Source organism: Wyeomyia smithii, chromosome 3 (genome assembly GCF_029784165.1).
Source record: "Wyeomyia smithii strain HCP4-BCI-WySm-NY-G18 chromosome 3, ASM2978416v1, whole genome shotgun sequence".
Taxonomy (NCBI): domain Eukaryota; kingdom Metazoa; phylum Arthropoda; class Insecta; order Diptera; family Culicidae; genus Wyeomyia; species Wyeomyia smithii.
Genome location: NC_073696.1, coordinates 253,958,782 through 253,986,263, shown reverse-complemented (window position 1 = coordinate 253,986,263; position 27,482 = coordinate 253,958,782). Strand labels below are relative to the sequence as shown.

The 27,482-nt window shown below is 36.5% G+C and overlaps 1 protein-coding gene across 15 annotated transcripts in view; it reads right to left on the bottom strand.

The window, feature by feature from the left end:
- LOC129730262 (low-density lipoprotein receptor-like) overlaps positions 1 to 27,482 on the bottom strand; it is a 595,327-nt gene that overhangs the window by 38,898 nt on the left and 528,947 nt on the right. For 9 of the 15 annotated variants that reach the window (XR_008728819.1, XR_008728818.1, XM_055689454.1 and 6 more), the window contains 3 exons: positions 14,537 to 14,735; positions 13,845 to 14,045; positions 11,555 to 12,130 (listed from right to left, as the gene is read on the bottom strand). Coding sequence is in view for 12 of the 15 variants with exons in the window: in XM_055689454.1 (XP_055545429.1) it covers positions 11,555 to 12,130; positions 13,845 to 14,045; positions 14,537 to 14,735 (976 nt within the window). In the remaining 3 variants the exon portion in view is untranslated. The remainder of the gene's footprint in view (positions 1 to 11,554; positions 12,131 to 13,844; positions 14,046 to 14,536; positions 14,736 to 27,482) is intronic. The other 6 variants (XM_055689449.1, XM_055689452.1, XM_055689455.1 and 3 more) reach the window with 2 other exon arrangements.

The window sequence follows — 27,482 nt, the reverse complement described above, 5'->3', positions numbered from 1 at the left end:
CCTCTTGTTTTCTATTGCCTTTTTTTTCATAATTGTTTTTTGAGCATGTATTAACTTTAAACATCTTATTTTTCGCTGTTTATTGCTTTTTATATTCTGCTTTTTTCATTTTTCTTATCCTGTCAGTCAAAAATAAAATAAGAAATAAATTATCACCTTCTCTTGATCATTCTTCCACTCTATATCTTTCACCTTTTTATGCAGTCTGTCATCTTCATACACTATGAAACTAATATACTGATAACAATGTGAACGAAGATGGTCAGTCTGATTTATCATGATTTTTCAATTGCTGAGTACTTTCCCCACAAAAAATAAATTAATTAAACTAGTAATTATTTTAGGCTAATCGAAAAGACACTTCGATAGCCATTTAACGTTTTATACCCCTCCGGGTGAATCGAATGCAATATGTATCATATCCGCAGCAGCTTGATGGATAATTTTTGTTCCTGCATAAATCATTGAATCGTAAACTCGCGAAGCAATCAACATTGCACATATCTGCGTTATTGAAATTTTCCTATTTAATTGCTTATACGAAACAAAAAACTCCCATCAACCTGGCTCACACTGCTTTCTACTGATTAACGCATATCCCGGTGGACACTTTGGCCTCTTTTCAGCCCACCCAATTACATAGGTTCACGAAAAATTCGAGTAACGCATGAGAAAATATTTGGCAGAAAAAATTATTCATAATCTTCCCAGCTGTCATCGTCGAATATCTCGCGGAGAGCATGGAGAATATGATGGAAATGGCTTTGATGTTTGCTATGGTAAATAATAATTAAATTTCGTTCCACTCCATGGCGTCTGGCATTCCACCGCCGCCACATTCATGGTGTTTGGGGTTGAAGGGATGGTGGTTTGCCTGCTGTGAAATCCGTGCGGTTTTGCTGATCAAGAAGCACTTGAACATGCATAAGAAGGGCCCCGGCGGGTTAGTCGGCTCGGCTTACCAACAGAGATTCACATTACTTTTATTGAGTGCGCCATTAAAGCTTGTTTTCGCTGTTTTAAATTATGCCTGGAAATTCATACTCTTTCCTTTTTTCCTCATATGAAATATTCAAGTTCATAGGAGCGAAGGGTTGAAAATAGGTTGCGGTTGGCCACGAACTGCGATGCATAATAAACAACTCCGGCGCCTGTAATAAATTATCGGTCCGGGTGGTGACAGTGTGTAATTAAAATTTTCCTCGATTGGCCTGAAGCCAATAACTCAGGTTGACATTTGTGAAACACACTTAAAATATGTCAAAAAAATTCGAAACGAACGACAAAGGATTTGCACCGCTGTTTGTGTTTTTGGAAAACGATTTTTATTTCCCAATCAATTACCTCGTTGCTCGCGCTGCCTTTCTTGAATGGCATGGATAAGCATCAAAAGGGTCGCATTGGTAAGCCGCATTGTTCCCAGCAGCGGTTGTTGATGCCGCAAGCGGCTCTTTCGAGTGGCTTCGAAGTTGCGAATTAAAAAACTACCGTATTCACTTGCCAAGCAGCACCGCTGCCGACGGCTACGTCCTTTGCATTCGAATGTTCGTCCGAAAATGTGCACACGTTTTTGTCACTTATTATTGATGTTATGAAAATGCACCTCTTATTGATTTACGATTTCCGCTAAAAATAACTAATTTATTTTCAATCGGAAATTCTGATCCGAAGAAGGGGCCGAATGAACACGCCGGCAGACTAGATGACGATCGAAGCGATCGATCAGCACTGAGTGCGGATGAGCTATCGGCCGCCGGCTTGACCGAACGGACGCTTCTAGTGGCGTTAATGGCTAGTTTTACGTAAATTACGACCAGAACGTATGAGTAACAACAATGTGTGCACCGTTCGAAATCCGAACTCATCACAAGATTGAAGTTGTTCGAGCTGGGAGTAATTTAAGGAATCTCAAATGATTTAAGCACAGTTGCTCGTTGCGGTCTCAATAAATATACGTCTTTCATAACCAAAGTCAAATTCCAATTGTAGCATACTTTAGCCAGAGTTTGCATTCTTGTTTTTGCTTCTCGGTTTATTTATGTTACCGTGCCAAGTACTCCTACTACAGTACACAACAATTTGGAATATGTACGTGCTGTGGGGCGGCTGTATGAATGTTTAGATATCGCATTTCGTTTGATTTTAGGAGTTTGTTTGACTTTTGGAAGGGTACAAAAGCTATACAGTGGCGTCACTATGGAAGAACCTGGAAGAAATTTTTGATACTGTGAATTCTGCTTGGACGCAAAACTGAGACGAGCAAATTGGGTTTTATACACAAAGGATGAATTTTATGTTTTGGTAAACAAAATTTAATCATCGTATTGTCATAACAAACAGTCGATAATGTGGGGTTACGACCAAACTGTGCCAACACATTATCAAATTGACCTTACTTGACCGTGTTTGAAATTTTGGGGCTAGCACGTATTGATTGTTATGATATCATAAAGGGCAGTTGCGTAGCCGCAAGGTTACAAAGTCCGCTTTGTCAAGCGGATGGTCGTGGGTTCGGATCTCAGTAGAACCAGGCCATCCGATGTCAAAAAGGACTTAAGCATGGGTTTATTCTCAGGCTCCCCACCCAGTTACCCTTCCTTTCCGCTGAAATCTACAAATACCTTTGCGTGACTTCCTCTTAACAAAAAATAAGTCCCTCTTATCAATAAAACTGGCCAGAAGGACGCACGACGAAACTTCTCCAGGGAATTAAATTGGTGATATTTGGCAAGAGGAACGAGTATCGGTATAGTAGAACAGTAAGCGTGTAAAGGAAGAGTAGCACATAACACACAAGCACTGATGAACAATAATAATAAGCATGCCACTTCTCAATAGAGGTGTTGCTATTAACAGAAGTGCGGGATACAGCAGACACCCGGGCATGTCTCACAATAGATCTACGATTCTGGTCGCAGTGAGGAAGTCCATACAGGAAAAAAAAAATGATATCATAAATGGTGATAATCAAAGTGATGCTGCTGCTAGACAATCAGTTTTTAATTTTCTGTTTAGCCAAAGCGTCAAAATTTTTAACATGGTACCCAATCCATCATTTATTTTAATGGATAGTGACTAACTAATTCAAAATAGTTTTATCATTATGTTTTAATGGTTTCTGGATAAAATTTGTTTTTTTTTACCGCATTTTTGACATGCAGCAAAATCATTCGGGAACAATTTTTTTTTCTTTTAATGTTTTATAAATTCGAAGATAATTTTTATATCAGATTTGTTCTTTTAATTGGTTTTTCTTTGAATATCTAAAAAGTTGTGGTATTTAGAAGCCAACAATTTTCAGCATATATTTGTATATCATCCAAACACACAGCTTTGTAGAAGAAATAAAAGACAGCTTTTATATAGATTGAGTTAATGACACAAAAAATAAGAAATATGTCTTTTTAATTGCATATTTTAATCAATCTTATACAGCGAATATGATAGTAATTCATTCTATGAAGGTTCCTTTTGCTAGTTTTTGCTTGAATGTGATCCGGGGATATACAAACAATGATATTGTTTTAACATTTTTGACAATTACTCGGTCTTCGAACTACCTCTCTTTTTTGTGTCTTCTAGAAAGCTGTGTGTTTGGATGATGTGCCAGTATTTACAAAAAAAAAAATAATATTTGCATTAGCAAACAATTGAATCATTGATATCTTGACTTTAATTTTGTTTACTTTTACGTTCGAACAAAAACAAACATTTAAGAGCAGCATATTCTGACATCTTACGCAGATCGAAGGGTTGACTTCGAAAATGAAAAAAAAGTTAATACTAAAAGGAAAAACACAACTTATATAGAATCGAAAAATAGAATTTCAAATATCTTCTCCGTGTTGCATTCTAGAAAATCCAGAATACGGGATTCCAAATCTATACCCAAAATCGCGTTGACTGGTTGAATCAGCTACCGACCTAACGTTGGAAGCGGCGGCCTTTCGCAAGCAAAAAAAAGTTTATCCAATGGATTTTACGGTTACGGTTTTAGGCCATCTTCATTTCCAACCCTTTATACGAGATCTATCGCAAACATCAAGAGCAAATTCATGCCGAATCATACAAAAATACACAAAAATTTGATTGACCACTTCTGGTTTGAATAAAATTTAATATTATTAGAATTGGAAGTATTCTTCTGAATTTGGCATTTGGCATAGGCTTTGTTTAAAGCGTAGTAGCCCAGCGACCTTTGGTTGTAAGAGAGATTGTCTGAGAATGAATTTTAGATGATGGAATGAAGAAAATATACCGCTGAGAGAATAACTAGAATACAAATTGTTTTTCACAAGGTTAAGCTTACAGCAATTTTAGAATTTCCACATTTTCGAAAATAATCATATTCCGAAGATATCAAACGATTTTAGTCGTAATTTAGAACCAAAAAGCTACCAATAAATAACCTTCTGAATTCAATCGCATTCCAGCTGTTTCGAATTTAAAATAAAATTTCCAGAATTTTTTTTCGTTGAAACGAGACATTTTCTCTAAATTTTTGGTAAAAAGTTTCATCTTGTAAGCCAAATTTTTACCTAGAAGTTGAGTTTCGAAGCATTTTTCAACTTCAACAATTTTAAAAATAATCAAATTCCTGTAGCAATGATTCTAATTACAATTTCGAAGTTCTAATTAACTAACTTCCCAAATGCATCCATTTTAGAGATATACAATTAAAATTAAGTTTGGTAAATTTGAACTTTTTATTAGTTTTTTCAGATGTAGACTAAAGATATAGAAGCATAGATTTATTGAAATCTTGAAAAAAGATTGCAAGATAATGGAATACTGGAAACGTAGTTGGTTTAAAGTCGATAGGGATTTACAAAAAGAAATCCCGCTGAATTGAAACAGACGTGCAAGATAACGTTTGAAGTTTGAATGAAGTAAAAACAAACAACAGCTGATGAACGGTGTTGCCAGAACGTTAAATCGCATCAAAGTTGCTTTTTTCCAAAGGCTTTCTTCGTCATGATTTATTCAATCAATCTTTTTGTAGTCAATGATTTATCTCCGTGATCGTGAACATACCGATAACTTCTGAATTATACAACGCTTTTTGCCGTTTGAATAAATTGTACAATATTATATGGAACATGAATGTCTGTAAATCTATGCTTGTTGCTAGAGAAATACGATCAATAAACAAACACGTAATTCCATTATAAAAATTCAAATTTTTCAAATTTATTTTTTAAATGTCTCGAAAACTGAAGTATTTAGATAATCAATAATCCGCAACTTTCTGATTTGAAATTGTTCATAAAATCAGATCACAAAATTGAAAAATGCTTGTTTTCAAAAAAGCTCAAACTTGAAAAAGCTCTGAGACTTAACCTTTAAAAATCGTGTTCCCAGTGTATATTTTTTGTGAAGCATCCATTCTTTACAGCTCGTTCAAAGAAGAAAGTTTTTTTATTCAACTAAAGGTTTCTGAATTATGACGCTTCAAATAGAGAGTATCAGAAAATTACTCTCGAGTCCAAAAAATTCCTTCACCAGCGAAAAATACTCAGTTTTCTAAACCAAATACTAGAGCAAATTTACATTCAAAACAAAAATGGTGGATAACTTTAGCGTATTTAGAGATTATTTCGCATGGCTTTCCTCATGTATTGTTTCCATAGCTATACCTATGTTTCACACCCGAGTAAATGATAGCATGTAAGAACAGTAAATAACTGCGTCTCGAATCGGGCCAAGACTTGACTTTACAATGAAAAAAAAATAAAAGGTAATATTTGAAAATTAAATATCACTCGTGTTTTACATGTGATGGAAAAAAATGGCATTCAAAATGCAAACCCAAATACGCTTGTACTAGCTCATTCGGCCACCGAACCCCGTCGGAGGAAGTGGGCTTTTGCAAGTAAAGCACAGTCTACTAAATTATAATTTCTGTATTATGCTTTTAATTTTTCAATCTTATTTTATACGAGATCTAGTGCATACATACATCAAAAAATCTTTAGAGATGGGTCATAGGAAGTGTCCATACAACTTGGACACGACCTAGATGTTTTGGGCTCAAAGTTACAATTCCCCTCTGTAAGAGCCTATGCTGAGAAAAAAAACGCATTTTTAATCGAAAACTTTTAATTTGTTTTATTCATATCTCTCTCTAAAATTCTATATCATCTCTGTTATGATATAGAATTTTTGAACCAAACAAACCAAGAAATCCAGAAAAATATTATTTTTGACTGGAAGGTGTTGCCAGTTTATTTTCGGAAAACTTCACGTGAGAAACATCGTCTCGAGGTAATATGAGTCAATCCCGAGATACAACATTTCCATGAAAACAGTTTTGAATTTCACAATTTTAATCAAACAATCATATTTATTTGAAAATTTTCAACCCAAAAAACAACGTAAGAAATAATTTAGAGTTTTTCTGGTTATTGAAGAAGCCAAAACATCTTAACTTTTTAAGCAGCAGTGTTGCCAGGTTTTTGAAATTGCAATTAATTAAAAATATAAAATATTATTTTTTAGTTTTTCAACATGTCTTCGTGGTATTCCAGTCGATCAAATAGAACTGGAATGATTCCTGAATGCTTCAAGTTGCCACTGCTATTCATTGACAGGGGTTCGAAAATTAGACCATTTGCTGCCTCGGTCAAGCAATTATTTGGAGAAGAAAGTTCCTGCTACAGGTTTCAGGTTTTTCAGAAGTGGTGTAGCGGAGATTTATCGTGTTTTATCAGCACATCTGGTTGGCCCGCATCCTCCATCTCGATATGAACCCATTGAACTTCATCATTTAGGGGTACATGCTAGGAAAGCTAGGTGAAGCAAAACAAGTGACTTTGGACACTTTTAAGAACCGATTGATGAAAATCTTGCGTACGGCTTGCGATAATTTTGAGAATCTTTTGCGGGCCGTAATCAAATTCAAAAGAATTTGAACTGATTGAACTGTAATTTTACTGCTCTGCAATGATAATTAAAAAGAGAGAAGAAATATTCATCTGTTTTGATCTCTTATAAACTCTAATAGACTTATTATAATAGATCTTCCATAAAGACGTAGTTCTACGTCAAAATATTTACATCATCAATAGGCACCAGGCTCAGTGAATTTGATCAAAAAAGCGAAAAATTCTTTGTGCTAACGGGAAATCTAATACTGAAAATATTTCCTGAGCCGAGTGCCTATCAATGATAAAAATACTCTAGAGTCGCTATCGTTGATCGGTATAGTGTCTTCGGTAAAGTTGACGATGTAAACTTTAATGTTCCACAAAAATATACACTCTAAAAAATAATTGAAAAAAAAATTCTGCAAAATTGTACTTAGGCATTGCTTAGAAAGAATATTTTTGCAAACAATTAAATTTAGAAAACAAATTTTAGGCCACTCATGATTCTTAGCTAAAATGGAAGAGAAGCAGGCCATGGCTGGATTCGGACGTCAAAATTTTCGCTCGTTCGATTTTTCAGAAGAAAATTTGTTTAATATCGCGAAGTGAGTTTTTTCAGGAATGTTTGTTATGTTGTGTGTGCTGCGAAACTTTTACTTGATGTGTATCGTAGTGCCGTGAAGATTATTCGATAAGATAGCTGAATTAGCATATGGGATTGGCGCCACGGTCGTTTGCAGCGGGTTTTGTCTTCATTTATTGCGTCCGAAGTTGTCGCGTTTTGTCGTGATTTATAATACGTGGAGGGTGTAATTCGTGTTGTAGACATAGTTGAGAAGCCTTCGTTCAGAGTCCAGTGTATTTAAAGGGTATTACGAATGAAAGGATTGATGAACACTGTTTTGAGAAGTGTAGAGTCAATCCTGTATCGGCTCGTAAAAAACTAATTTTAGTGGTGCGATTGGGATTACAGAATCCCGTGTGATAGAGGAAGTGAACATTAAAACGATGCGGCTAAAGATAAGTATAGTGAACATGCGGGAGGTAGTTTAAAGTGATATTTTGTTACTTTCAAAATTGTTCATGCATAGAAAATGACAATTAGAACGAGCGTCACTTGCTTCCCACATCAGTGCTTGCATGAAAGCTTGTGTGCAGGTCCGAGTGGACAGACAGTGCTGCTGTTTCCAACGTAAATGGAGCAAATGCATTGCAATTTTTTTATTTATCAATTAAGCAATTTTTTATTTATCATTATTATTTTAAGTTCAATTTTCTTATTATGGCAATTGTGTAGGCGACCGATTGACACATTATTTATTACAAGGTTAGCATCAGTTTTTAGGTAATATTTTGGTACATACATAGATTATATTTTGGTACGTATATATGGTAAGATTTATTCATTTTATTTATTTGACACTCCTCTTGGTAATGAATATAACATGCTATTAAATACGGGTCAATTTTTTTATGTATCAAACGAATTGAAAGTCTGAAAACAATCATAAAATCTATAAGATTCTAATATTATTTTGAGGCGGGGCTTACCGATTGGAAAATTACTCCGGAATGTACTGCAAGTACTCAGTCATTCTGTAAAGGGTCTTTGGAAGGTCGGTAGAGCTAACACCTTCTAGAACCCGAAACTAAGATAGCTGCAGAATTGAAATATAATTGCAACTGTCTTTTTTCACTATATCACTGCCAGACAGTGAGATCTAGAAAGGTTCCACACACACACACACACACACACACACACACACTCATGATTCTTAGCTAATAGTTTTCTAAGAATTGGTACTCTCTGAAGAAACTAAAGCTCCTTTTTGGCACATAAATGACACATTCACAAGCTAGCTGATGGGCAAGAGCATATTGGATTTCAAATTTCGTTGAAGACATGCATTGTCTTGAGAACGATATTATGATATTATGATGTGATTTTCAAAACACTTTTGAGAAAAGGGACGGATTAAGCAGGGCTCTACTGAAAATAGTTGCCTACGGAAACCGGCCTCAAACTTACCAAATCAGTTTGTAATCTGGAGATAGTACTGACAGAGAAAAAGAGATTGTACAAGTCAATTTACACCGAGTTCAATATATTCGATTGTTCGTCTTTTCCCGTTTCTTTCATTCTTTATGTTAGTTGTCTGTCAGTAGAAAAGCGGTTTTTGGCCGGTGATCACCCCTGCACAATGTTCCAATGTTCCAATGTTGGGTAAATGAGATTTCGTGCATTAAATTATCAAAAGGTACTTTGGAGAACCGTAGAAGATTCGGTCGGCCACGTTCTGCAAGTCGTTAAAGTTGTGAGGGAACGCACCTGGCAAAATAGGTAGCATTCAGTTTAAAAACTTGCCACTGATCTGAAAATATCTGTTGAATTTGTCCACAATTTTTTGATAACTGACCTTGCATGTAAGGCTTACAAATAGCTCTTATAAAAAGAGTCTCGATGAACCACCATATGGCCAACAAGCTTCCCAGATCTGAACCCTATAAACTTTATTGTCTGGTTCTACATGATGTCGAAGCTTGTTGATTACAAGATTTTACACTTGGAACAGTACAAAGCGGTTATCAAAAAAAAAAAAAAAACTGGAATGAAATACACTAAGGTCGCTTTTTACGCGGATTCCGGAATTTACGCGGATTCCGGAATTTACGCGGTTTTTTTTACGCGGATTCCGGAATTTACGCGGTTTTTTTTTACGCGGCACGTATCCCCCGCGTAAAAAGCGACTTCAGGGTACCCATAGAATAAGATGAAATATCCATACATCTGCTGTAGATGTTCACTATGAAAAGAACTTTCGATAAAAAAAACTCAGAAATTAAATGTATGATATTAACGTATCATTGGTCCCCGTGGCTCTGTGGTTAGCGATGTCGGTCGGCTAGCTCTCCCACACGGTTGTGATATCGGGTTCGATTCCCGATCGAGCCGAGGATCTTTTCGAGCTGGAAATTTTCTCGACTCAGCACCAGGCTTCTTCCGTTCCCTTGATTTTTGCCCAAATTTCCTTTTCTACCTGCCAAACCCTTTGGAGAACTAGACTTTCTCTCACACAGAGTGAGTAATTATCCATATTTAGGCGTAGAGTATTTCAGTCGCAGAGTTCTTTTTCACTCTTTATTATCACGTGTTAGGGATAAACATTTATTTGCTCTCTCAGTTTAAGAGGGAGTAGTTTTCGTTAGCTTCTCCTTTACTAGAAGAGAAGTTGGCCAAATATCAAAACATTTAGGTTCACATAAAAGCCACATTCTAACCGTTTTCGAATTTAATATTATCGGAAGATTCACAACTCACCATGGGAGCGTATTCTGCAGAAAGTTCGATTTTATACTGGTTTTTGCGCACCCCAGAGCGATGAGAACGGTAACGCAATGCTCAGTTGGTCGCCGAGCAATCTATATCATTTTTCTTGCGTGCGCGGATGAGCAATTTACAAGAGTTTCACTGGATTTTTACTCTGTCAAATTAGGAGCGTTTTTTCGTCAGAGAAACTATTACTCTGCGCTCTCTCTACAGTAGATGGAGTGATGCACATTGAATGTAAGCTCGCAGTTGTTGAGAGGGAAGAAAACTCTTTCTCTTTAAGATGAAGATGAGCAAAACAAAGCCTACTCAGCACTGGAGCACAGTGTATCGTTGTACTTATCCTACACATGCAAAATGTGCCAAAAAACAATATCGATAACGAATTCTCTCAACTAATCTAGTTGATCGAGACCGCTATTAGCCCCAAGGCTAAGCGTGCGATATTGTGTGTGTGTGTGTGTGTGTGTGTGTGTGTGTGTGTGTGCGTGTGTGTGTGTTACGTATTATTATAGAATGATGAAATTCTATCCGAATTTATTGAACACGCCGTACCTATGTTTGTATTGCATAAACTACCTAAAATAGGTTCGTTACCCTACATTAATGGCAAAAAAAAAACAAAATAGTTTTATTACTAGAAATAAATCGAAGATTTTTTTGCTATCAAAAATTCAAGAATTATTATATAATGCCCCAATTGGTGTGGCCTCATTTATCACTTTATAGACGTTTTATAGATAATACAACTTGAAATAAAAACATTACTACTAGTTGACTGAAAGGAACAATTATTCTCCAGTACTACTTAACTGAAGAAAAGCACATTATTACCTTGACCATCTGCGACAGGCCACAATCTAGCTAAGTTTTCACTTCATTTGACAAAACATTATCACACATCAAACCAATATTTAAGACAACTTTTTAAGACAACACTTTTTCCGCCAATTCGTTCATCAGGAAGGAACATTAGAATACACGTAACTCTAACATTGAAACAACAAACAACGAATCGAACCGTCAGACAAACGAAAACAAACAAACTAACAAATAAACAGTAGTTAAGGTGAAACGGGACGTGGTCGCGATCAACTCGAATTTTGCAATCTAATTTTTTCTTGATTTATGAAGACTACGTACATGAAACTTTGATTAATTGTTTTCACAACTGTTGCATGCCTGAAGTCGCAATTTTAGTGCTGTTTATTTAGTGAAAGCCGAATTTTTTACGATCAAAATACAGAAGTTAAAAGAATTCTAACCACAAAATTGTATAGGAAAAGGCCACAATCCCGTTTCACCTTAACGAATGGTTGCGACGACGGCCAGCAGAAGCACAAGACGACGCCGGACAAACCTTGGAAGCGCCGGCAAAGCCACCGCACGTACTCGTAGGATGCTTGCAATTCGCTGTCGTAAATGTCCCGATTACCCCCGTCCGGTCCGCCAATATCTTCCACCCGGTCGGTGAATAGCGTCTCCAGCATGTTGAATCGCTTTCGAAATTCCCAGTAGCGATACTCGGTCAGTGTCTCCTGGCTGTCACTGTCACTGTCACCAGTCGTCGTCGTCGTCGTCGTCGGTGGCGTCACGGTTGTCGTCGGCCGTCCTGTCGGCCCTTCATCGTCGTCACGGTCCAGGTGATCGTCGATGAAAAGCAGCAGAGTAGCGATTGTTGTCGGTTGTACAGTCAAGTCCCCGAGGGATTCTTCCCGACCTGATCGGTTTGCCACTGGCGGCGGTCGTATCCGTTGGCGTCTGTTAAAGTAGGACCGATGCAGGGCAGTTTTGTTGACTGTTTTGATGGATTTGAGTTCCGCGAGCAGAGCATCGATTTGCGTGAGGTTACTGCAAATGGCCGCGATGTGCAAGCTATTAGCGAGCGAAGGGTGCGACGTTGATGTTGATGATGATTGTTGAGTGACGGACGATGCTGTATTGTTATTGAACCGAAAATAGGTGCAAAATAATGAGTGATGATGAATAATTAGTTTGACCTTGTGTGTGTGTGTGTAAATTGTTTCAGTTACTTTTGATGGATTGTGCGAAAAATGCGAATGAATGAGTGCTAATGATGGTGATTGATTGCCGACTGCATTCCGGCTTTGGGCAATGTATATTCATGGTCTCTTTGTCTGAGTACGCCATTTCACGCTTGTCCAACTTTCCCTATTCTGGCCGGCTTTCATCCCACAATTTCGGAACTATTCCAGCCCGAAGAAACTTTTCCCTAGAAGCCAGTAATCGGTACCAAAGAGGAGCGTGATTAATCTCATTGCCGAAGCGGGCACACGAAAATGGCGGAAAATTGAATGAGCAAAAGTCATGTCTAGGAAAGGCGAAAAAAGAAACTTTATCTACCCATTTTGCTGTCGAATTTGGCTACTTGAGCTGAGCTGTTTTCGGGTAACGAGCGCGAAGCAACAGGAACGGCAGCCGGGGCTGGTGAAACTAATTCAAGTGAGCTTTTTTCCCGTCGGGTAACTGGCATGAAGAAATTGACGGTGCGGAAAAAAACGCGTTCGGCATGCAACCAGTAATTATAGGAATAAGATGACTGATGAGTGACTTAGATTGGGCAGAGTTCGACTCAAATGAATTTACAGGTAATATTTTTTTTTTTTGAGTTATACATTTTATCTTTCATGATTTTCTTCGTAAATTTTCAAATTTAATTGTGTTTAGAAAACAACTTCCCTTACTTTGTAATTTTGTTATAAAAACTACAACCTTACCCATTAGTCCTTAGCCGATGCAAATGGCCAAATAAAAAAAAACCTGCAAACCACCCAACAAATCATGCTCAAACCGACCCCCGATTTCCTCTCTATAGGTGGCATTACGATGACAAATTGCTAAACTTTTTGCTCTATCTCTTCAAATAAAAACTCACCACTAAAAAAACACCCGAAAGGTAAAACTGCACAACGGAATGCCAGCTGCAGCCCAATGCTCCTAGCAACCGCGTCCGTTTCCTGTTTATTTTTCACTTTCTCTAATTTTCCCGAGAAACCGACCTGTCCATTTTAATCCAGGCCGGTGTAGTACGTGTCTAAATTATACAGACGGTAGCGCAAAACAAAACAAAAATAAAGGATGCCTGCGGTATACTTGTTAATTTGTGTTGTTGTTGCTTTTGTTTGGCTTAGCTCGAATTAAGAGTTCTTTTCGATGCTTACACACCTGCTAAGCTGCCCTGTGGGGTCTCTCTCTCCATTTTCTGGTGCTCCGAAACGAGAGCTCCCTAATCTAATGGTGCCTACTTTACGCAATAACCTGTTCCCTGGAATGATCGACCAACTGCGAGCCAAATTCGACAGCAAAAACTTCGGACTAAAATAAGTTCCATCGTTCCACCCGATTTGGCCTTACTCGACGGGTGGGAAATTATTTATCCTCTGATGCGTGGATTTTCCATGTTAGAGTATAATGCGTGTATGTGTGTACAATGAAAAATATAAGCGTGCGTGTGATGTTAGCTTGACAGCGCGTTACAAGCGGAGCGTATTTAGGCGTGTAAGCGTTTTTCACCCGGATGACTTATTTAGCTAATTAGTTAATCAATGTTAGCAGTGTCGAATAGTGTTCGGGTTTAGCGGATTGTGCTTTTGGTTCGTCTAACGTATTAGTCGATCGGACATACTCACAGTTCTGGTTTTCGAGCGAAGTAGAAAAGGACGAGGAGGAGGACGTCAATGAGTTCACCGTGGAGGAGGCAATGATATCCTTGCTGCTGTCATACAGATTACTGGAATGATGCTCGATCTGTTTGTTGTCTTTGGTTGCGCTCGGTCCCGATGACGGATGAGATGGGGCATGCATTGGTGGACCCCTGGTGGTTGCACTCACTGCACCGGGATTCGATCGATCGATTGATTGAAATTAGCATACCGGAGATGCAATTTTACAAATTACATGAAAGGTAGAGAATTTCGGTTCCGCCCGACACATTCGAAAGAACAAAGCCCGATGACGAGAGTTCATGCATAACCGGATGGCACGATTCATGACCCCATGCCCGGCGGGAAAATGGCGTTTCGCGGCACGATTGTTTGTATTTTGGTATAACCAAAAAGGAATCGAAAAAAAAGAATGAAAAAAAAAACATAAATAGAATACATCCGTCGAACAAAAGAACAACACAAACTGAACGGAGTTTGCGGATTTACGTTTTTTAATGCTTTCGCATTCACACTTGTCACTCTTTAACACTGCCATCCAAGGAAGCGTATTTTACGCTTCCCTGTGCGCGCTTGTTTGTATCAACACAATCGGATGAGAACATGAAAACAAATTTTTCCGAAGGAAAACGTAAATGGAAAAGGAAGGGTGTGCTTACCGTCTTCCACGCACATGAGACCGTCATCCATCAGTTTGAGGCCGGTCGGACATGCACAGGATATTTTCGGGCTCCGGCCGTTGATCTGTGGCGCCGGCAGGCAGAGATGCGAGCAGTGCCCATTCACCGCCTGGCAGTGATTGGTGCCGTCCGGTTGGCGGTAAGGATGATACACATGGATAGTCATCGGATGTTGCAGCTGCGAGGTGAAAAAAACGAGATGGGTGTTAATAAAAGTAGAAGAAAAATTCAATATTGCTTTTTCTGCAGGGATGTTCAATATTCATTTCGTGTTTTTTATGAAAGAAAGGGTTTTGAAACTGGTGTAGATTCTTTTTGATGTATAACTTTTCATATTTTCTGTTTATTTGCAAACATTTGCACCCTCTCCAAGCCAGGGAAATAACTTCCATTTTATACTTTTTTTATATTATTCGCGGTTTTTCTAAATTATCCATGCATTTAGTTGTTGTCAGGCCTCCAGGCGGTTTCAGAAATTCCCTTATAAGGTAGTATTTGGTTATTTATGGCTGTTCAACCAAAAACGGAAGTCGCCACCTTGGCTCTAAAATGACATCTTAAGTCGATTTACGGCCTCTGAGTATCATTTTGGTTTCAAAAACCCCAATCGGGGTTATTTGGTCATTTTTGGAAACCGGAAGTCGCCATCTTGGATTTCAAAATGGCGTCTGAATTTATTTTCCGGTCTCTGGACATCATCTCGATTCCAGAATGACCATTTTGGCTGAAAATCACTACCTCAGAATATACCTCGTTTTTGAGAACCATCGTGTACAAACTAACGCGGTGTTCGTGTTTTGTGATTAGAAGTTTATAGAGTACAAATTCACTGTTGCTAATGCACAGAATGGAATCTGTGAATAATGGAATCAATAAAAATCATAGTCATATTGATACATCAGCTACTATAGTTCAGCTGTTTGAAAATCATTAACCTGACATCACTCACTCCTACCCCTCTTCTTCACGAATGAGATCAGAAATAGTATCATATGACTGTATTTTGTATATAAAATTGCACGATTATCGGGGAGGAAAATTCCAAATTTATAATCTACAAATTCACCCCCCCCCCCTCCATAGCTGCGCTTATAAGAACAGAGCAAAACTAATATATTCGTGACACTCCCCGTACTCGAAAACTCATTTGTTCAGATTGTCTATATGCTATAAGGTAACAGACAGACAGACATTCGCATTTATAGATATAGATATGGTTGTATTTTTTGAATAATATTATTGCTTTCCGTTATCTATTTTAGTTTTTCTTTAATTTTTTCAATGTTTAATTTTTTCGTTTTTTGTTATTTTGCTATTATTTTTTTTTTGTTTTTGCTATAAGTTCTGTTCTTCTTTATATTTTTGTTAGTTTGTCATTTTCATTCTTTTTTCTTCACCTAATGTCTTTTTTGTCTTTTTGTTACTATTGGTAGTTTTCAATTGGCTTTTTTTTATAATTTTTCTGACTGTTGCTTTTGCATAACTTTATTGTCATTATGTGGCTTTGCGGACGACATCGATATCATCGGTATCAACTGTAAGGCCGTGGAGGAGGCCTTCGTACCTTTTTAAAAGAGAAGCAGCGAGATTGGGACTAGTCATTAACTCTGCCAAAACGAAGTACATGGTAGCTGGCAGAGAGCGTGGGAGTCCCCGTGGTGTTGGTGCTGAGGTGGAGATAGATGGGGAACGATTTAAAGTGGTTGACGAATTCGTTTATCCTGGTACGCTTGTGACATGTGACAACGATATGAGCCGTGAAGTGAAACGACGAGTTGCAGCTGCGAACAGGGCTTTCTACGGTCTGCGTAACCAGCTAAGGTCCCGTAGTTTGCAAACTCGCACAAAACTAGCGCTGTATAGGACGCTGATACTCCCGGTGGCCCTTTACGGACATGAAGCATGGACGCTGAAGGAAGCTGATCGACGAGTGCTCGGAGTTTTTGAGCGTAAAGTTCTGCGATCGATACTTGGCGGTAAACTGGAAGATGGAGTGTGGCGCAGACGCATGAATCACGAGTTGTACCAGGTATGCAAACATGCTGATATAGTGAAGGTAATACAGCGGGGCAGGCTTCAGTGAGCTGGACATGTAGCCAGGATGCCTGACGAGAGAGCCGCCAAAACTATCTTCAGTAGAGAACCAGGAAGAGGCCGTCGACTCCGTGGTAGACCTCGCACGCGGTGGATGTGCGCGGTGGAAGAAGATGCACGATCTGCTGGTGTACGGGGAGACTGGAGAACTGGATCTCTAATTCGTTCGGCCCTAGACCGGTGAACGGTCCGTTAGCCAAAAAAGTAAGTAAAGTAAGTATTGTAATTAAAAGTCATACTATCGCTGATATTGCACAATAGTTTAACTCCTTCTCATTTTTCAATATTTTTGTATCAAATTTCGTAATTTTTCACCATTTTTATAAAATCTGTCCTTTTTTATTATCTTTTTTGCAATTTTTTCGATATGTCGACTCTTTTTTATTTACTGTTATTTCTTACCATTCTCGTCATTTTGAATGACAAATTCTCCATCAAAAGCGCAAAAAAGTCATCATTCTGTCAACTATCTTCGCCGTCTTTTACTGTTTTATGTTCATCCTTTCGATATTTTTTTCTTTATCGATATATTAACGACTGATGATAGTAATGCGAGTGTTTTTTATCTCTTGGCTTTCTCAATCAAGTTGCCCGATGTATCGGCTGTTTTGGTAACCTTTTTAGAGAGAAATTTTCTCGTTATTTTTCGCCATTTTCCCCTTGTTTCTTCCATATTTTTCACTGTTTGTATTGGGGAACATCCATAAATGACGTAGCATTCGAGGGAATAGAGGGGAGGGGGGGTTGGTCTGTTAAGGGTCTTTTTATTACTGTCTTGTCTTTTCTTGTTCATTTATGATACAAGGTATGTGTTCGATAGTAAAATTTGCAAAAAAAATCTCAATTTAGGATGAGGGGGAGGCGGTGTTGTAATAGAGCTACGTTATTTTCTAGGGGGGGCTCTGACTGTGTGGCGAAATGCTACGAAGGGGGAGTGGGGGAGGTCGTCAAAAAAACCTGAAAAAGCTACATCATTTATGGATCAGGGTGTCGAAAACCTGGAAAAATCTGGAAAATCAGGGAATGTCAGAGAATTAATTTTTTGATCAGGGAAATCGAGGAATATCAGGGAAAACTGAAAAATATTCAGGGAAAAAATTTTACCTAGAGGCGATACTTTTTTAAACAACACTCTAGCGAAAAAACTGATTCTTGTAGCATAAAAGGCTAATTCGGGACCACTACGGTCCGGTTTCATATCCAATTGAATACTTCTTTCGCTGGGATTTCAGAGTTGCGTTAAACTACGCTGCCCTCTTTTGTGCCAAATACTGAAAAATATCATGGAAATTTATGTTTTATTTCAGGGAATATCAGGGAAAATCAGATAATTTGATTTAGAAAACTTTTTCGCCTCCCTGTCGATGTTCCCTTAAATACTATCCACACTATTCTTATTGTGTATCAGTTTAAGTTTAATTTTGTTATTTATTTATTCACTAGGTTTCAATTTAGATTTATTTCGTTTGAGTTGATTTTTAATGCTAACATTTTTTTCATTACTATAAAAACAATTTAATTATTTTTTCGAGGGGATTTTTTTTTTTGAAGGACAAAATTATTATCTACAACTTTTCCGAAGACACTATGCCAATCGAACAAATCGTTTTGGCTGTAGAAATATTTTTAATTTCCAATAGAGCATTCTATGAGGAATTATAATAATTTCGTCCTTCTATAAGAAATTAGGGTAGGGAACATGTAGCAATAGGAGCCGCCCCTGTACTTGAAATCTGTAAGGTGAAATACGAACATAAGTGGCATACCCATAGAAACATCTTTGAAAAGTTTGAACAGTGATTCCGCGCCGAGTAGGGTGGTCGGTATTACCGACTTTTCGAAAAACCGGTAATTCGGTATTCATAGAAGTAAAAACCGGCGGTAATACCGGTAAAAAAACAGTATTTTTATTTTCTTTCGGATTAATACAAACCAGGGGTGACACGTGGGCTTTGAAACTACTCGTTCCAAAAATCATAGTTTGGAGAAGTAATGACAATCATGTCCGCAAGTCATTCTCTCTGTACTATTCAAAAATAAAATTGAAAAATTATTAAATATTATACATAAATTTGAATTTGAAATTTATTTTTTGTTTAGCGTCTCAGGTTGCATCTATGGGCATGGCGCTGTATAATTCTCGCTGAGCATGTGAAAAGGGCCCATGTGCCATATGTAAACAAGCCACAATTTCACGTTTTTCAATGAATACAAGCTTATTCTACTCGTACGAATAAGATTTTTTGATAAAGAGTGAATTCTTTTATCAATAAATCTTATCGGTGAGAGCAGATTTCGCTTGTATTGATCAAAAAATGAGAAAATTTGGCTTGTTTACATATGGCACATGGGCCCTTTTCACATGTTTGGCGAGAATTATGGTTTTGCATTTATCGATCCAGAATTTTTTTGTAAGATTTGAACCATTGTTTTGATTTCTTTTATATATTATATATTTAACAGTGTTTGGAAAACTTCAATGAATGAATCCAATGAGTTTTGAAATTATGACCACGAATAACATAATTTCGAAACTCATATTAATAAAAAAACATGTAGATTTTATTTAAATTTTCTATTTCAGCGCAAAACTTAGTTTAAAATAAGTGAATAAATTTCAAATTCTTTAAAAAACATTATTTAAAACTGTTGAGAAGAGTAAATGAATGAAGAAGAAAATGAAATGACGATCAGACAAGAAGGTTCATTTTACGAATCCGACGGAATAGAAGGTAAATACTTCTCTATTCTGTTTGTTGCTCTTCATATAGTTTTTCCAAATTCAGGCCTTACAATGATTTATGAATATTGTGACAAGTTTTTTTTAAATTTTAGCAAGAATACCGAAAATACCGGTTTTTTAGTCTCTCCAATACCGGTATTTCGGTATTGAAAAAAAAATCGGTTTTACCGGTTTTCGTTTTACCGCTAAACCACCCTAGCGCCGAGTCAGGAAACGGCGTGTACAAGAAATGAGAAAAACATTCTATTACCTCCGCGCAAACGCGAAGGCCAAATTTAAGAAAGCGCAAACAAGCGTATGACAGAACAGCAAATGACTGGCAGCCCATGTCTGGTGATTTAGTCTTAGTAAAACCAGTCCCGACAAGACCAGGTTAATGAATGTAACAAAAACTTGTGAGAGGACCTTATAAAGTGGTGGAATTTCCGACTGGAATGACCAACGTAATCAAGAATGGAAATCGTTTAGAAAAAGTTTATAATAACCGGCTCAAACGTTATTATAATTAATAGCAGAGCCTGACAAAGTCATTTTCAATTGACAATAAAGGGGTTATAGTGACGCTTTGACCCGTCGCTTTCAATTGAAATGCTTTTGTATCATTTTCAAGCACTTCGTGAGTCACATGACAGCCAGTCGAAAGCTCGGACAATTGAAGGGCTTGAAATTGATACAAACGCTTTTCAATTGATAGCGGAGATTATCACCGTCACTCTCAAATAACGATTCTCAATTGAAAATGACAATGAGCGCTGACGGAGACAGAAGGCTTCCATACAGTACTTCTGTAGGAAAGAGGGAGGAAATATTGATCGGAACTTGCGTAACGTATTTATTGGATGCCATTGCCGTTCTAACTACGGTGGTCTCGCTCTCCGTCGATTGAAAAAGTCATTAGTTTCATTTGAAATGATTCGAAAGAAGAAAGAGGGAAAGAGAGAAAGAAGTGATTCATTGACAGTAGCCGAAAGGAATCAAGTGAAAATGAACCTGCTCGAATCGAAATGACAGCGCGAGTATATCAGTTTCATTGTTTTGTTTCGAAAATGTAGAGCCCTGATTAATAGTATGAATTGGAGTATTTTATGTCATACTATGACAATTATATTTAACGATAAGATTATTCCCTTATATAAAATTATCGTTGTTAAAAAGGATACCTGCAAGAAGAATTGAGTTGGGAAAAAAGCTCATGACGATGTTTGTTTTTGCAAATGAAATGGAAAATGATATAAAGTATTTAGAAGCTACAAGTAATTGTGCAAAGGTGATAAAAATAGCCAAAATATGGACCGACCCACAATTGAGCTTTTGCAAACCAGAGTGGTCTATGTGCCATCGAGCAAATTGTTCAGGAGAAGCAATTTCCGAAAAATCTCTGAATAAAATTCTGTTCAACGGATTCTTTCAAACAAAATGTTCTAATATAAAGGTTATAAAGGTTAGTTTAACATTGGAATACATAAAATTAACAGTTTCTTTGCGAAATCGGTGATTTCATCTCACCAATGTACATAGACCACTCTGACTTCATATATATTCACTGGAATCCTCGAATCGTTTCGGAACAGAGTGGTCTATGTACACAAACCTGGTAAAAGACAAAGAAAATGACGGTAACTCGTATAAAATGGCTAGTATCACAGGTTATATGGTACATATAGCAAGTCACATGTAAGATGTCACGTGTAACATTACATGTAACACAAAATGTTACATATTACATAATATTTTACATGTTACATTTTTCGTGTTACATTACGTGTAACATGTTACATATTACGTGTGACATGTACAGAACAAGTGGCATGTTACTTATCACATGTAATATGCTACATGTTACATGTTACATGATAGTATTACACCGATTTATCTACATAGACCACTCTGTTCCGAAACAGAATGGCCATTCTGTTTCGGACGCAATTTCAACATGGTATAAATCACCTTTAAAGTTTGATTTTTTGAAACATTTTTGATCTCCTAAGTACAGTTTTATGTGTAGATGCGGAATATGCAAAAAACTCATTTTCGAAAAAAATGGTCTTTAGACCACTCTGGTTGGCAATGGCTCAATTGTGAACCGACAAATGTAATAACTAATACAATGATGGGTCACCTTTCCTAACGCACCGTGCAAGATTATTATTTTTAGTGACATTTGCAAATCCAAATCATTTTAATCGTATAAATAAGGTTACAACTGAGTTGAAAAAATACCATGGCTAATGAAAATTGTTGAGTTTCGTTAGGATAGACGTATTTTGGTAAAATTGATCTATAATTGTGAAATGACTGTGCATTTCACTTTTTGTATTTTTTTGCAATCATTTTTTACTATTACGTTTATCAATGCTACTGCTATTTTGTTGTTTTCTTTTTTTGTTTTTTATGTTTCAATTTACATTTTTCTATCATTTTAATTTCGGCAACTTAGTTCATTTTGTGTCATTTTTTCAAACTGTGTTTTCTTGCGTGTTTTGGTTGTTTTTGTTCTGAGTCAAATCTCGCATTTACCGTGATTTTAATATTTTCTTTTAGTTTTTGTCACTTATTTTTTAGTGGTTCTTTAAACTTTGTCATCTTGTTTTAGGGGCCATCCACATACCACGTGGACAGCTTGGGGGGGGGGGGGTTTGTGTAATGTCAACGGTCCCTTCCCTACAAAATAAAAAGAATTTATATGGGCATTTGTCCACGGGCGGAGGGGGGTGTTTAATATCGTTAAAAATCTGTCCACGGCAGTTGCCGTTTTTGGAAGTATTTTGTTATTTAATTCCTATCTTCGCATAAGCTTATCATCATTATTCTCAGTTTTTTCAACATTTTTCTATTGAATTCTGTAGTTTAATTCTATTTATCTGATCTTTTTTTACACATAACTCGTTAAATCATTTTTCATAACTTTGGTGCCATTTTTTAAATCTTTTGCCAGTTCGCGCTTTCATTGTCGTATTTTCTACCCTTTTCAAGCATATTTTTCTTTGACTCGTGTCATCTTTTTTTTCTATTTTGAAACACAAATTTTCCATTAATAATACATTAGCATTCTGTCAAAATATTTGCGTCTTTTTCACAATGTTCTGTGCTTGCAAAACCGTTTTCCATTATTTTCCATTAATTTTCCTCATTTTTTTTTAAATTCACTGCTTTACTTTTTAATTTACTGCTCTCTATATAGTTTCTTCGCTATTTCTCTCTCTCTCTCTCTCTCTCTAGACTCTCTCTCTCTTTCTCTCTCTCTAGACTCTCTCTCTCTCTAGACTCTCTCTCTCTCTCTAGACTCTCTCTTTCTAGACTCTCTCTCTCTAGACTCTCTCTCTCTCTCTCTAGACTTTCTCTCTCTCTAGACTCTCTTTTGACTCTCTCTCTCTCTTTCTCTCTCTCTCTCTCTCTCTCTCTCTCTCTCTAGACTCTCTCTAGACTCTCTCTCTCTAGACTCTCTCTCTCTAGACTCTCTCTCTCTAGACTCTCTCTCTCTAGACTCTCTCTCTATACTCTCTCTCTAGACTCTCTCTATAGACTCTCTCTCTCTAGACTATTTCTCTCTCTAGACTCTCTCTCTCTAAACTCTCTCTCTCTCTCTCTAGACTCTCTCTTTCTAGACTCTCTCTCTATAGACTCTCTCTCTCTCTAGACTTTCTCTCTCTCTAGACTCTCTCTCTCTTGACTCTCTCTCTTTCTCTCTCTCTCTCTCTCTAGACTTTCTCTCTAGACTTTCTCTCTCTAAACTCTCTCTCTCTCTAGACTCTCTCTCTAGACTCTCTCTCTAGACCCTCTCTCTAGACTCTCTCTCTAGACTCTCTCTCTAGACTCTCTCTATAGACACTCTCTCTCTAGACTCTCTCTCTCTAGACTCTCTCTCTCTCTAGACTCTCTCTCTCTCTAGACTCTTTCTCTCTCTAGACTCTCTCTCTCTCTCTAGACTCTCTCTCTCTAGACTCTCTCTCTCTAGACTCTCTCTCTCTCTATAGACTCTCTCTCTCTTCGAGCAGTGCCAAAATTGAACCGTGCCAAAAACAAAACGTGCTAAAATCGAACGGGGTCTGTATTTGTCTTTCAATATTTTTTAGTATATTTTTATACCTCATCAAGTTGTTTACCGCTTCGTTGGATTTTGGATTTCGTTTTATTACCTTTTTTTCTGAAATAATTTACTTATTCAGTAATGTCATTTATTGTAATTAAACTATTTTTTCAATGCCATTTGTATAATTTGTAATTTTTTTTCAACCATTTTGCTTTTCACTCAAATTATTATTTTTCATTTTAACTTACATTTTCATGTAAAACTGCTATATGGACTATTTTTTTATCTTTTCACGACTACATTTAATGTTTTACAATGCCGGCGATATATGTACATAATTTTACAAGAATTGCTATTTCATTTTCTTTTCAATGCTTTTGTTTATTGTTTTCTTCAATTTTCTTTTATTGTGTATTTGTTTATTATATTTAAACTTACCATTCCTTGTCATTATTACACTTTTTGGCAACATGGTTTATTCCTTGTCATTTTTAAAATTAAGCTGAAGTTTTTTTTGCGTGTTTTGGTTGCTTTGTGACACCTCTCGCATATTCTCTCACTTATTTTCTCTTTTAATATTCTTTTTTATTTTCTCTTCTGATATTCTTCATATTTTTAAAAACAAAATTATCTGCAGTTAGCATTCCTAGTACTATTTTTTAATTTCTCTGATTTCATTTCTTACATAATTTCAATACCGTTATTCGTAATTTTGTCGACTGGCAATAGTTATGCAGGTGTTTTTTATCTTAGTCTTTTTAGTCAAATTTCCCGACGTTTCGGCTGTTTTGATGACCCTTTCCAGGGATTTTTTTCTGCTATTTTTCGTCATTTTGCTCTTTCAGAATACAGTTTGTATTTTATACTATTCACACTGTACTTATTCTTTTTTGGTCAGGTTTCCATCGTCGTGAATTCAATATTTAATTTTGATTTTTGAGTTTGATTTTATTAGGGTTTTTTATTAGGTTTCAATTTAGTTTCAATTTACCCGAGTATCGTCTTCCCAATTGCATTTTAATATTTGGAAAAGTCTAACTTTTTACCTTTGTTATACTAAACAAATGTTATAAAATCGGTCGAAAAACGCAAAATAGATCCAAGATCCGGAGGGCCGAATCGTATATACCATTCGATTCAGCTCGACGAACTGAGCAAAGTCTGTTCATGTGTATGTGTGTGTGTATGTGTGTGTGTGTATGTATGTTGTACATACATACCGAGTGGATTTTTGATTAGTGGCTTAGATTTTAAAATATTGATCAAAGAGTATTTTTTATATAAGACATTCAACTTTTAAGACAAAATTAAAGGCACGGAGAGCCATGTGTTGTATACCAATTTACTCAGATCGACGAATTGAACAATTTATGCATGTTTGTGAATGTGTGCCTGTACGTATGTATGTGTAAATATGTTGTTTATATGTGTAGTATATCAGAATCGACCCAAAATAGAAAAATAACAAAAAACACTCTTTTTTAGAACGCTTATTTCGATTTTGATGTTCGCATGCTTAAATGAAATCCCTAGAGCACATTGAAAATCATACTGTGTGCGATCTTTTATTGGTTGCTTGAACTGTAGAGTTCAGACCAAAGTATATTTTAGACATGGGATATTTTACCTTCTGGATAATTTTTCTCTCTCACTGCTCTTTCTTCTTCTCTTTCCCTCTTTTTTTCGTATCGCTATTTATTTCCTTAAGGAAATCAACAAACATCGACAACTTTTCATAATCTTTACACTCTTCGTGGTGTATCTCAACTGGTGTAAATAAATTACCCTTTAGCTTGTTCTTGAAAATTTGAACCAGATTTTAGAAGAAACTGTAATGCTTACTTAGCTCCTTTTCTCGCTTCCGAAGCTTCCTTTCTCACTTCTTATAAAATATATACTAAATTGTACGTTGAATCTAGATTTGCGAATAGTAAGAAACATTTACAGCTTTCGGGAGATAAGCATTGTAGTAAAATCTGATCCCACAGTGTGCAAATGTAAAACAATTTTTTTTTGTGTGGACCCCACTGCGACCAGTAGTTGTTTTGATCTGTTGTGGCATTGTCCGGACGTTTTTCTGTTTTTTTTTTTTTACCATTTTGCAGTGCTACTTATTGAGAAGTAACCTGCTCTGTGTTACAGTGCTTTTTTGTCTTCTCCTTCAGACTTAGTAACCTACTTCCTTCTTTATCGACTCTATATCATGTCCTCCTGCAAGTTATAACTCTAACAGCGTATAACGTGCTATAGTGCCTATGATATAATCGAAGCTTAAGATCAGTGGTTATGAAGTCTGGAGGGAAGTTATAGTATTTTTTGTCTTCTCATTCAGATTTAGTAACCTACTTTCTTCCTTATCGATTCTATCATATCCTCCTGCAAGCTACCACTCTAACATATATATAGTCTATGATATTATCGAAGCTTTAGACGAGAGGTTATTAAATCTGGAGAGAAGATTTTGTGTGGAAGAGCCTGAGAATAAACCCATACTTAAAGTCCTTTTTGCGAACGAATGGTTTGGTTCTACTAAGATTCGAACCTATTACCATTCGCTTGTCAAAGCGGACTCTGTAACCTTGCGGCTACGAAGCTCGACTAAAAAAAAAACAATTAGCCATGCAGATATTTTGAAAAGCTTTACCAAAGATGTATAGACCTTTTTACGTACGAATGTGTTAGTGCCATCCGTTGAGAAAAACACAAATAAATCGCTGTTTTGTTTGCAATGCTACGTTTTGAATAGCTGGAGAATTTTCCAGGTGAACACTTATTTTGTGTTTTAAATTTGTGACCAGAAATCTAAAGTAGCTGGTGAACGTAATCGGCAAAATAAGGAAAAAGTATTGAAGCAGCTCTACATGGCTATACACGTTTACTGTGCGCAGGTGAAAAGTCACTTATCTCTATGAATGATACAATATGCTCATGTAAAATATAACATTGCTTTCTAATTTAAGACTAAGTGCAAACAGAATATCCATGTTATTCCACTTCTCGTTATCGCAGCAAGATTTAAAAAATCTTTATTTCGGTTTTTTTCATACAGCCTAGGCCTTCGAAAAGAATAATGTTCTCGCTTACACTCTGAAAATCCAAAATTCTCAAGGATCGTGGAGAACCTTCATTTTCAGATAATGCACTCGAGATAGAATTAAATTGACAACTCAATAGCAATATTTTTTTCCTGTATAATTCTGAACTATATTTCGAGAGCAGGTTTGTAGAAGTTTGCTTCAATTCGTAAAAAAAAACTTGATGCTGATTTATAAACCTAGGTCCTGCAATTTCTGAAAATAAAGCGAATAAGTAGTACCGCAACTCTCTGAAAACTATCTTTTAAATTCATTTCATTCATTATTGAAATTGGACTTACGTTTCTATACGATTGTAATTGACTGGCCTAATATGTATAAAGTAATAGTTAGTATAACAAAGGTTTCTGCACCACTAGGTGGATTAATTCAGGTTTTTATTTATCATCCGTTCAACATTATTTTATTATTTTCCTTTTATCTTTTTAATATTTTATTTTTTTTTTGTTTTTCTTGTCGAATTTTTTTTTGTTATTCATCATTTTTTCGTAATATTCAAAATATTCAATTTATTGCACCTCTTTTACATAATTCCCCTTATTATTTTGTTATGTTTCATTTTGTTTTCGATTTTGTTACGTATCCTTTTATTTGTTCTTCGCCTTTTATTACAATTTGGATTAACAAAAACTTTATCATGTTTTTATCGTCTTTTCAAGAATTTTCTTCTTTATTTTGCATCATTTTTCCTTTATTCATTCCAACATTGTTTATTGATAATTCTTCGTCATTTCGTATTTCGTAATTTTTGACGTAGAACTACGACGTTCTTCACTATATCAGTTGGTCTATGCATATTGACACGTACGGTTGTATACGGCCTTCATAGAAAATTTTATTGAGTGGTGCTGCCCACAAAGCAAGAAAATCAAAATCACATTTTCAAAATTAACATTTCGTACTGTTATGCTCCTCCCTCGATCCGTATTATACAAAACACGTATGGAGAACCTTCCACGCAAC